The 12,412-nt window shown below is 48.2% G+C and overlaps 2 protein-coding genes across 2 annotated transcripts in view; both read left to right on the plus strand.

Moving 5' to 3' along the window:
- LOC144483446 (NACHT, LRR and PYD domains-containing protein 3-like) overlaps positions 1–7,071 on the plus strand; it is a gene marked incomplete at its 3' end in the record, with an annotated part of 29,525 nt that extends 22,454 nt beyond the window's left edge. Inside the window, exon 4 of the mRNA XM_078202131.1 lies at positions 6,981–7,071. Coding sequence (XP_078058257.1) covers positions 6,981–7,071 — 91 coding nt within the window. The remainder of the gene's footprint in view (positions 1–6,980) is intronic.
- A 137-nt stretch (positions 7,072–7,208) lies between these two features.
- The window catches only part of LOC144483439 (NACHT, LRR and PYD domains-containing protein 3-like), a 32,649-nt gene continuing 27,445 nt past the window's right edge, over positions 7,209–12,412 (plus strand). Inside the window, exon 1 of the mRNA XM_078202125.1 lies at positions 7,209–7,239. Coding sequence (XP_078058251.1) covers positions 7,209–7,239 — 31 coding nt within the window. The remainder of the gene's footprint in view (positions 7,240–12,412) is intronic.

Raw genomic sequence — 12,412 nt, forward strand, 5'->3', positions numbered from 1 at the left:
GAATGGAAGAATCTGCATGGAGCTGCTCCTCCAATCACATCCCGTTTCTTTCCCATGTTTGCTGCTGATAGGTTTTTGAGCCGATCTGCAGCAAATGTGGGAGAGAAACAATTTGTGATTGATGAGGATTAAACTCTAATAATCATCTTTATTTATTACTCATTATTGTGCTCCGCAAGTTGTTTCTTTTCATATCTCAGTTTAGTTTTTAATTGAAATTTCTGCTGTGCCAAACTTTATCATTCTGAAATTTACTCATCGGCCGCTTGAGTGAGAAAAACATTGACGTGTGTTTGCCCAGTGAATATGTTGGTCAGCCCTGCTCGAGCCTATGCTGGTGGCAGCCTAACGGACATGTCTCTGACAGTCAATGCTGCTGCCTTTGCATTGTAAGAGTTTTAACAACACCAGGTTAAAGTCCAACAGGTTTATTTGGTAGCAAATACCATTAGCTTTCGGAGCGCTGCTCCTTCGTCAGATGGAGTGGAAATCTGCTCTCAAACAGGACACAGAGACACAAAATCAAGTTCCAGAATACTGATTAGAATGCGAATCCCTACAGCCAACCAGGTCTTAAAGAGACAGATAATGTGAGAGAAGGCAGCATTGAGCACAGGTTACAGAGATGTGTATTGTCTCCAGACAGGACAGCCAGTGAGATTCTGCAAGTCCTTTGCATTTCCAGTGTCTGGGTGGAGATGTTCTATCCACAATTTTCCCCTCATCCTTATTCACATATCAGGCTGTGCTGCACTCACCGTGGCAGAACACATCAGGACATTGATCCTTTTCCACTCTGTAACCACGTGTCTGAAACCTGCTCACCTCCCAGCAATCTCCATCCAGACTGGCTTGTACCGATGGGATAATCTCCTCCCATCCTGAGGGAACAGGACCTCCCTCTGAGCCTGAGCAGCCGGGAGGAGCCCCTCCAGGGAGGGGGGGGGGGGGGGGGCGGGGCGCAAGCCTTGCTCTGCTGTCTGACATTTCAGCCCCTCATTCAGTAAGCAGAGCTCCCTCGCTGCTCCCTCCAGAGCTGCTGTTTGAAAGTCCTGCTGCCTTTGGAGATGGTGCCAGCATTGCCTGAACCGGGACTGCCCCCTGCCCAGGCTGCCTCAGTGGGCAGCTCCCCCTGCCTGCCAGCCGTTAATTGTCCCCCTCTGACAATATCACCTTCATAACTCTGCCTATCCTGCCCACACGGACACACCACCCATTTCCAATCCCCATGCTGGGACTTCAGAGCTTCTGGTAAAATCACAGCCATTATCTTCAACCTCACCACAAACTGCATTCCCAAACCACTGACCATCCCATGTCCCTCCCGAGCCACTCCGAGTAAGGACATGGGGATCCTGTGATTGTGGTCCTGTCCCATCATCACTTTTATCATTTAATCACTCCTGTAATTCCAGTTTATCCTTTCTTCGTTTCTTCCCCAGCCACCCACCGCTGTCACTTCAAACCTGTCAATTCACTGCTGTTGTACCTGTTAATCTCAGATACTTTCAACCAGTTTACTTACTCCAAGGTTTTACCCCGGTGCCCTTATTTGCAAGGTGGACAAAGGACAAACACAAGTAAAGATTCAACAAGTTTATTAAATAACACTATTAACCCTTAAATTACCCACATAAAACCAGAGGATACCCCAGCAGATTCAAGTATACTACCCGTAAAGATGGTTTGGTTAAACTGCAGGCCCGATTCTCTGAGTCCCCTTGGTCTGTCGTCATGAAGGTGAGTCTCGATGGCCGCTTCTTCCTTCCTTCCTTCCCTGGTCAGTCTTCCGAATGGTCACGGCTGTCTCCCCTGTCGAGTCTTCGCTCCTGTGTGCCTGAGTGTGTCCCTTTATCCCCAGCCTGCTTGCCTTTCCAGAAACTTCTCTGGCTTCTGGCCAATGAGGTCCCAGGAGGGGGTTCCAATACCCAGTGGGTTTCTTGATGTCTGCCTGACAGGACACCAGGGTCCGCCCCCAGGTGTCCATCTCCATGTTGTTAAACTTGTTATCCGGTAAGGTTTCTACAGGATCTCTTGGTGACAGAAAGTCTGGCCCGATCTGGGCTTCTAACAATAGACCGATGCATTTCAATGAGGTTCCATGATCTCCTGCTAAGTCTCAAGTAGAGTGTAACGACCTTTGATGGGTGGTTGATGGGTCAGGCGCAGACACATTTGTGTATTGTACAATTGGCCTGCCTGAGGTATGACTGTGTTTGATTTCAATGTGCCCAATTCTTTAATTTAGGATATCCAATTTTATCAGCCTTAAAACTAGGCCCTGTTTATATCACCACATTCCCTCCTCTTGATCCAATGAGCGTCAGCGAACCGGATCACACAATTCTCACCAAAACATCTGAACAAGCAAGTACCCCGAATCTGGAGTTGACAGTATCATCCCTAACCCACAATAGTACTAACAAATTTAAATAAGTAAAATAATTTAAAAAACAATAAGCAATCGGGTATGTACAAAACAAAGCAATAAACAGTACAAAATGAAGTAAAATAATTTTTAAAAACAAGAAACAATACGTCAATTGGGTATATACAAAGCAAAGCAATAGTAACACTGAGCGTAGTAGGTCAACTGGGCATCAACATAGTCATGCAGGCAACAAAGGTGATGAGCATGTGTACTGCTAATTCTTTCAAGCAAAAGTCTTGTGATCTCTGCCTGGCGATCAAATTCACTTTGTGTAATTCACATTTCCTGTTCTGCTGCTGAACGGGCCTCTGAGACCTTTGCCTTCTTCAGTCTTGCTTTTGCTGCATCTAAATCAAGTCTTTTATTCTGCAAGAGTTTACGTTCTTTAGATATTGTTCTGTAGTCCCCTTCCAGAAAGTTTCTAAGGGGTGCCAAAAGGTTGACCTCTGACGAGTGTACTTCCATCGGGCGTGGGGTGAACCACATGTATCCGGGGTATCGTAGGCTGATCTTCTGGTCTTTGGTTGGTGTGGTGTCTCTGGTTCGGTCTGAGACAAGGAGTCCCAGATAACAGGGAAGTATGTAGTTCATTCTGGGGAAGATCAAGGTAGCACCTGTTAATTCTTATTAATATCTGATTCTCTTTTCCTTTTCTTTACTAGAATGTCGTATGACTCCTCTTTTTTATAAAATAAAACCAAAGAAATAAGTAAAGGAATAATAAAGGCCCAATCGTGTCATACGAAGGGTAGTGGGGTAAGGAGTTTGCAGAACGTGAAAATAAAATGTTGGGTATGTGGCACGTGTCCTTGTTATTGGAGGACTATGGCACAGTATAACAATAGATTCTTCATCTCACAACCAAACTGTGGTGTGTCGGAAGATTATAACGCAGTATAATGTGGGCAGATAAGAAACCCTTTTCAATTGGGTGATGCGTGGAGTGGACGGATAAAGCTATTTACAATCTGGACTGTGATGTCCTGATTCTTTCTTAGTGGGGGGAACCTATATGGGCGGGCTTTGGCTGCCAGGTACCCACTGCATTACCACCTCTGGTGGTGAGCGCCGGGTCAAACGGTTCTGGGAGTCCCAGTACCAGGGGTGCCATAGGGGGTAAGGTTTGTGGGTTCCCCATCCTTTCCATCGGGGTCCCCTGGGCCGCGGTTTGGCTGATTCCCCTGGCTCCTCCCCCATTTTGTTTTGGCAAAAATGGCCCCTTGGGGTCTTTTATTGCCGGAACCTGGCATTCATGGGGCTCCCCACCGTAGGTTAGGTTGTCTGCCAGGAATGTGGGGGTTATAGATGCTTGTCGGGCTGGTCCTTCAAGGGGCATGGGTCGGGGTCCATCGTCGGGGAACCGCTGAGATGGCCATGCGGGGTAGTTGGGTGGTGCCCTACAGTTCCGGGCGAAATGGTTGGGTTGCCCGCAGGTATAACACTGTGCTTGTGGGCATGGGCCTCTGGGTTCAGCTCTATATCGTTCTCGGTGCCGGGGGTTGGGCCTATGTCCTATGCGGCCTTGTCCCCTGAAATTTGGTGGTGCCCTACAGTCCCGGGCAAAATGGTTGGGTTGCCCACAGTTATAACACTGTGCTTGTGGGGGTGCATATCTGGGGTTGGTTTTGTCTTGTTCCCTGTACCTGGGGTTGGGGATATATCGGGGTTCTGGGCGGGGCTGCGGTTTTCTGTATCGATGATTGGCAGGAGTATATGGGGGTGAGTTTCCCAGTCCCCTGTTTCCACCACCCCCTTCGTTACGCCAAACCGGGGCCGGGTCTGTGTGGGTCGGGTTCATCTTTCCGTGTTTTGTGGGCTTGGGGGTGTCTGTTTGTCTGACTTCCCGTTCCCACACACGAGTCATTTTGCGGATGGCCCAGGCTTCTGTGTGTGTATTGTCATCGGGATCAAAATTCTCACAGGCTTTCCGACTCCCCTCGGTGGCGTGTGCTATCAGGGTCCGGATCCATGTGGACTGGTGGTGTGCATTTAATTGGACTCGATTTAATTGGCCAAAAACCGCAACAAATTGGTTCCATAGTCGGCCAGCATAGGCCGTCGGGTGTTCCCCTCTCTTTTGTTGGCAGTTGTTTAAGCCTTGTACCGGGTCATCCCTATTGTAGCCTATGACGGCCAGAACGGCCGCCTTCATTTCTGGTAGGGTTCCCCCGGCCACGTTCTGGGGTTCGGGTCGGGCGGAACGGATGGCAGGACTTAAACATAACAGAATAAGTTTAACCTCTTCTGCCTCATCTAGACCGTTTAAAACACGATATTGTGTAACCTGGTCAAAGAGAGCATGTGGATCCCTGGAGGGTTCAAATATTCCAATCACTTTAGCTATGTCAGTAAACTGTGTCATGGTGTATGGAGTTACATAAGTCACATTGTGGTTCTGTCCGTCCTGTCGTTGGGTGGTGACCGGATTCATCGGTACAGGAACCGGATTAGTGACTGGGCTTTTTGGGATGGTACAAGGACTAGGAGCTGAGACTGAGTTTCCCCAGATGGGAGCCGGATTAGGTGGTGCCGTTGGTTCCACTCCCGGGAAGGGAGGTGGGGGTCCCCAGTCGGCAGTGACGCTAGCTGTTGCATAATGGCAGGCATCCTCTTCTAAATCCCCCCACACTACCCCTGGGTCACTATCCCCTGTTTCAGTCATGTATGCACACATTACACCCCTTTTTATGGCTAGTTGTGCTTTTAAATCTTCAATCTCGCGCAGGCATTTGGAGTGGCCTGTTGCGCGGGCTGTATTTACTTTTCCTGCTTGGTGCAAAACTTTTACTGCAGCCTGCAGGTCGCTGCATTTACGTTTAACTTCCTCTACCTATTGCAGCGCAGCCTCTCTCTCACGGACAGCACGCCGTGCCTTTTGGCAGGCTTTATCACATTGAGCCTGGAATTGGCTCATGTGTATCATGTTAATCTGGTTCCTTTCTTCTCCTGTGCTTACCTCCACTTCCAATTGTTGTATGCGCGCGGTCTTCCATCGGGCACACTTAAATGTGAGGATGGTTAGGTACACGATCATAAGTAGGATTCCTATTATAGCCAGTTGTGACAGTGTGCGGATCCATGGGTGGATTTGGACATTTGAACCCCAATCCCAGAGGTCCTCCCATGCAGCATGACTGGCCATGGTTATTTCCTTTTAGGATTCGTCACTTGAGTATACGTAAGGGATCGGGGTAGGGGTCCGGTTTTCACTAAATTCCCTCCCGTAGATTTTACCCAAATTCCCTAGACTGTTCTAGTTCTGACTACAGTTTGTCCACCTTGTGTTACAGACACCGGGTTTATGGCCCAATTTACTGGTTGAATCTGTATTAGTCCTTCACTCACTTAAGACTGGCCGTCACGTGGGGCAGCTGCCCTCTTAATTCAGGCTCAGACGGAGTGTTGGAGAATACCGGGTTGAAGGTTCGACTTCAGAGCAACGTATTACTTCTTATCGAAGTCCCATCTGGGTCGCCACTGTTGTACCTGTTAATTCTTAGATACTTTCAACCAGTTTACTTACTCCAAGGTTTTACCCCGGTGCCCTTATTTGCAAGGTGGACAAAGGACAAACACAAGTAAAGATTCAACAAGTTTATTAAATAACACTATTAACCCTTAAATTACCCACATAAAACAAGAGGATACCCCAGCAGATTCAAGTATACTACCCGTAAAGATGGTTTGGTGAAACTGCAGGTCCGATTCTCTGAGTCCCTCTGGTCTGTTGTCACGAAGGTGAGTCTCGATGGCCGCTTCTTCCTTCCTTCCTTCCCTGGTCAGTCTTCCGAATGGTCACGGCTGTCTCCCCTGTCGAGTCTTCGCTCCTGTGTGCCTGAGTGTGTCCCTTTATCCCCAGCCTGCTTGCCTTTCCAGAAACTTCTCTGGCTTCTGGCCAATGAGGTCCCCGGAGGGGGTTCCAATACCCAGTGGGTTTCTTGATGTCTGCCTGACAGGACACCAGGGTCCGCCCCCAGGTGTCCATCTCCATGTTGTTAAACTTGTTATCCGGTAAGGTTTCTACAGGATCTCTTGGTGACAGAAAGTCTGGCCCGATCTGGGCTTCTAACAATAGACCGATGCATTTCAATGAGGTGCCATGATCTCCTGCTAAGTCTCAAGTAGAGTGTAACGACCTTTGATGGGTGGTTGATGGGTCAGGCGCAGACACATTTGTGTATTGTACAATTGGCCTGCCTGAGGTTTGACTGTGTTTGATTTCAATGTGCCCAATTCTTTAATTTAGGATATCCAATTTTATCAGCCTTAAAACTAGGCCCTGTTTATATCACCACACTGCCCGTTCCCAGTTCCAATGGAAGCTCAAACTTTACGCCTGTTTCTCTCTTCACATGTATTTAGCTAACCTGCTGAGCATTTCCAGTTTATTTATATTTCATTTTCAGCATTGAGTATTTATTCATTCTACAGAAATGCAGGTTGTGTGTTTGGAATGTCTGATACAATACATTATTATTGTTATTAACAGTATTATTTAAAACACTGGGGATTGAGCCTGATTCCTGTTATTCCTCTCTCTGGTCTCCAGTCTGGTTAAGAACACTCTCACAGATTCTTGTGCTGAGGATCTCGCCTCCGCTCTCTGTACAAAACAGTCACTGAGGATTCTGAACCTGGAATTCAACTCCTTCACAGATCAATCTGTCCCTGCTCTCCGCCGCCTCATACTGACCTGCAGGAGTCTGGAGGAGATCTGGTGAGTGTTTGTGTTAATTTTCAGTGTAACAATTAAAATATAAATCGATTTAAAGTATAAATGGGCCTGAATCTTCCAAGTAGCAGCAATGGTATGTGTGAAAATTCCCCCAAACTGAAACTGCTGCATATTTCTCCCAGGATCTTCGGTACTGCGACCCTGGGAGCTCCATCAGAGCAGACAAGAGTCGGGGAAGAGACAGCACACACCCTATTTACAGCACAGTGACCCCGGGGAGCTCCATCAGAGCAGAGTCGGGGAAGAGAGAGCACACACCCTATTTACAGCACAGTGACCCCGGGGAGCTCCACCAGAGCAGAGTCGGGGAAGAGAGAGCACACACCCTATTTACAGCACAGTGACCCCGGGGAGCTCCAGCACAGCAGAGTCGGGGAAGAGAGAGCGCACACCCTATTTACAGCAGAGTGACCCCGGGGAACTCCACCAGAGTAGAGTCGGGGAAGAGAGAGCACACACCCTATTTACAGCACAGTGACCCCGGGGAACTCCAGCACAGCAGAGTCGGGGAAGAGAGAGCACACACCCTATTTACAGCAGAGTGACCCCGGGGAACTCCACCAGAGTAGAGTCGGGGAAGAGAGAGCACACACCCTATTTACAGCACAGTGACCCCGGGGAACTCCACCAGAGTAGAGTCGGGGAAGAGAGAGCACACACCCTATTTACAGCACAGTGACCCCGGGGAACTCCACCAGAGTAGAGTCGGGGAAGAGACAGCACACACCCTATTTACAGCACAGTGATCCCGTGGAACTCCATCAGAGCAGAGTTGGGGAACAGAGAGCACACACCCTATTTACAGCACAGTGACTCCAAGGAACTCCATCAGTGCACAGTCCTGGAAGAGAGAGAGAGCACACACCCTACTTACAGCACAGTGACCCCGGGGAGCTCCATCACAGCAGAGCAGAGTCAGGGAAGAGAGAGCACACACCCTACTTACAGCACAGTGACCCCGGGGAGCTCCATCACAGCAGAGCAGAGTCAGGGAAGAGACAGCACACACCCTATTTACAGCACAGTGACCCCGGGGAGCTCCATCACAGCAGAGCAGAGTCGGGGAAGAGAGAGCACACACCCTATTTACAGCAGTGACCCAGGCGATCTCCATCAGAGCAGAGTGGAGTCACGTAGAGCGAGCACACCTTATTTACAGCACAGTGACCCCGGGGAGCTCCATAAGTGTTAGTTGATTGTGGGAGTGAATGGGTTGGTGTGTCGCTGGATGAGTGGTTAGTCAGGGAGCTGAGGAGAGGTTCAAGGATTAGTTCTGGGTGTCGGGAGGGTGGTCGAGTTGTGTTGTGTTGGGTTGGAGGGTTAATCAGCAGTTTGGATGGTGGCTGGGAGTTGGTAATGTTGGGTGTCTAGTTAGATTTGGTTGTGTGGTCGGGGGTTGGGATTGGTTAATAGCTTTGGAGAGTAGTGGGTTGGGGTTGGTTCTTGAGTAATCAGTTTAAGTCAGAGATATAGTCAAGAATGTATTCAAGAGGCGGCTGCATATAGCACTTGGGGTGAACAGGATCAAAGGTTATGGGGAGAAAGCAGGATTAGGCTTTTGAGTTGGACGATCAGCCATGATTGTGATGGATGGTGGAGTCGGCTTAAAGGGCCAAATGGCCTCCTCCTGCTCCTATCTTCCATGTTTCTGTGTCAGGTCAGGAGAGGGTGGGACGGATGAGGCCAAGTTGGGAGGTTTAGTCAGATTTGTTCAAGGGCTAGTGGGAGGTAGTCGGGCTGGAGGGGAGGGAGAGATGATTTACGGGAGTGATAGCCTGTCAGGGGGAGATACCAGCAGTAGCCAGGCCTGTGACACCACAGCTGGTTCTGCTGTGGGACAGGGTCGGGCAAAGAGCAAGCGAGCAGTAGTAATAGGGGACTCGCTAGTTAGAGGCACAGACAGGCGTTTCTGTGGCTGCAATCGAGACTCCAGGATGGTGTGTTACCTCCCTGGTGCCAGGGTCAAGGACGTCTCTGAGCGATTGCAGGACATTCTTAAGGGGGAGGGTGAGCAGCCAGAGGTCGTTGTACATATTGGTACCAACGACATAGGTAGGAAAAGGGATGAGATCCTGAAATGTGAATACAGAGAGTTAGGCAGAAGGTTAACGTGTAGGACCTCGAAGGTAGTAATTTCAGGACTACTATCAGTACCACGTGCTAGTGAGAGTAGGAATAGGAGGATTAGGCAGATGAATGACTGGCTTGAGAGCTGGTGCAGGGGGCAGGGATTTAGATTTTTGGATCATTGGGAGTTTTTCTGGGGAAGGGCTGATCTGTTCAAGAGGGATGGGTTACATTTGAACTGGAGGGGGACTAACATCCTGGCGGGGAGATTTGCTCGAGCAGCTCGGGAGTGTTTAAACGAGGTTGGCAGGGGGGTGGGATCCAAAGCAGGAGGGAGACAAAAGAGAAGTTTGAGGACAGCACGGAAGTTAAAGAGAGCACATTAATTAGTAAAGGCAGTGTCAGTAATCCTAGTACCAGACAGATCAGACAGAAGCAAGACAGAGAGCAAGGGAAGTCCAGATTAAACTGCATTTATTTCAATGCAAGAGGCCTGACGGGCAAGGCAGATGAACTCAGGGCATTGATGGGTACATGGGACTGGGATATTATAGCAATTACTGAAACATGGCTAAGGGAGGGACAGGACTGGCAGCTCAATGTTCCAGGGTACAGATGTTATAGGAAAGATAGAACAGGAGGTAAGAGAGGAGGGGGAGTTGCACTTTTGATGAGGGAAAGCATCACGGCCGTACTGAGAGGGGATATATCCGAGGGTTCAGCCACTGAGTCTATATGGGTGGAACTGTAGTTTCGGGTTTTTTTTTTAAAAGGGTGGCATGGACAAGTTGGGCCAAATGGCCTGTTTCCATGCTGTAAACCTCTGTGACTCTATGAGTGGGTCTAGTCAGATTGTGGGAGGTGGAGTATGGGGATCAGTGGGAAGTGATTGGGGGACTCGGGTGTGCTATTCAGGTATTAGCCCAGGTGGTGAGCTGTCTAACATTACCTGAGTAACTATCCAGGTAAACTTTGTGGATCTGTCCCAAGTATCTGACTCTAACTGCAGCAGGGGAGTTCCCCAATAGAAGTTAATACCTCTGGGACAATTCCAGGTAGATCAGTGCGTCAGGACATCCACAGGGTCCCGATGCTCATCTTCGGATGTGTGTCTGGTCTCTGGCGATCCAGAGACCAGAAGATTTGTCCCATTAACTCCAGTCTCCTGTTATTTACTCTGTTGTTCAATCTGTTTATTTCCTGTTTCATCTTTAATCTGTTTCAGGCTGCGGGGAAATCAGTTCAATCCAAATGGAAAGAGACAGCTGAAGTCGCTGCGGAGATCCAGATCGGGACTGACAGTGTCCGTGTGAACATTTCAATCTATAAACATTGCTGCTCCACCGGTTACAGTGAAATCCTGAATTGTGAAGATCTTCGACAGCTCCTTCCAAACCCTTCATTCCTGCCCCTCTCCCTCCCTATTCCATCAGCCCCTCCAGCCTGGCACTGATTTCCCTGCTTACCTGGTTTCCCAGCTGGAAAACTGTTGTAGTTTTAGTCTCCACATTGAAGGAAAGATTGCTGCAAACCATTGTTTAAGCAGCAATGTGTTGTCAGTGTTCTCAGCAACAGAGTCTTCAACCTCCTTTCAAAATGGAGCAGCAGAGATCATTCTCCAGAGAGAGAACAGTGTGTGTGTGATTCTGACAGTACCCAGCAGGGGGCAGATTGGTCAATCTTGTCAGAGTTTCCTCTCTGTCTCTGTGAATGAATTAAAGGCTCCACCAGCCTCTCCTCAAAACCTCTTTCACTATCTGGTGATTAAAGTGACACAATGCCACCATCTGCTGGCGGCTCCCAGCTACTGCAGGCGCTGCTCTCTGTGAGCCTCAGACAAGTTCAGTAAGTCCCATGTCTGCATCTGGGAACCGGTTTCTGCAGCGTGAATATTGAACAATATTGACAGGGATTGGAGTTTGCAGCAGGAACCCCGGCTGGTGAATTAACCCTTTTATCACCAGACACTGTACATGAACTCTGTTCCCTCATTCCCTTTGGGAGATATTGTCTGGAGATTGTAGTTGGGGATGATCTCAGACTGTAATGTGTACATTTGGTGCAGTTATCAGACACTAATTCCATTCAGAATGGGAGTGGGTAAACTCTGCTGCACTCTGTAATTCCTGTGTCAGACATTCAGTGTTTAATCTTACACAGTGGATCTTGCTCACGGTTCTTTTAACGTTTCCAAGAGAATTGTCTCAATCTCACAGACTGATTCTCTGAAAATTGGAAACACAAACATTTTGAGACACAATTACAACCTTTAATCACATTTTGTCCGTGTTCGAACAGAAAATAATTTCCAAACAAACTATTCCCCTTTTGCAACTCTTGCTTTCCAATTCCACAGGTTTCGGTGATACAGAGAGCAGCTCAGTTGGAATCCAAATTCTCTCATTCCACTCTCGCCCCCCGTTTACCCTGCCAATTATCAACCTCAACACAAGTTCCCACGTATTTATCTGGGAAAGTTTCAGTGTTGACTCTGGTGAAGTAGGGTTTCCATTCCTTAACCCACAACACACACACACGGTAAATGTTACTGCAATTATTTCTGGAACTGTTACAATCCCGAATGCACAGGTTGATTAAAGTGATTCCAATCCAAAGGTGGAATGTGTTTCTGATTTATAATCTCAATCACACAGACACACTGACATTCCCACACAAAAACACACAATCACAATCTCACACACACGCTCACAGAGAGACACACAGAGCAACACACAGAGAGGCACAATCATGGAAACTGACACACAGACATACAGACGCATAATCATACACATACACACATCTGTGCATTCTACACACATCCCTCCAGACACACAGACACAAACTGACACCCACACACTCATTCACACACTGACAAACTCTCACACATGCTCATGGGCACAGAGATACATACTCTCACAAACACACACATACAAACCCAGACACTTCCACACTCTTACCCACATACTGAGACACAGAGAGACTTAGAGAGAAACACAGAATCTCTCTGAAATACACATAACACGCAGCCATACACCCACAGAAACACACATCACAAACCCATGCATTACAGCGGTGAATGAATTCTCAGCACCCCACAACCAAATGATTTAAATTGGACAACAGTGATAACATTTCCTCTGAAACTGACATCCCTCGAACGAAAGCAACACAGGAACACT

The sequence above is a fragment of the Mustelus asterias genome, unplaced genomic scaffold, assembly GCF_964213995.1.
Source record: "Mustelus asterias unplaced genomic scaffold, sMusAst1.hap1.1 HAP1_SCAFFOLD_69, whole genome shotgun sequence".
NCBI classification, from domain to species: domain Eukaryota; kingdom Metazoa; phylum Chordata; class Chondrichthyes; order Carcharhiniformes; family Triakidae; genus Mustelus; species Mustelus asterias.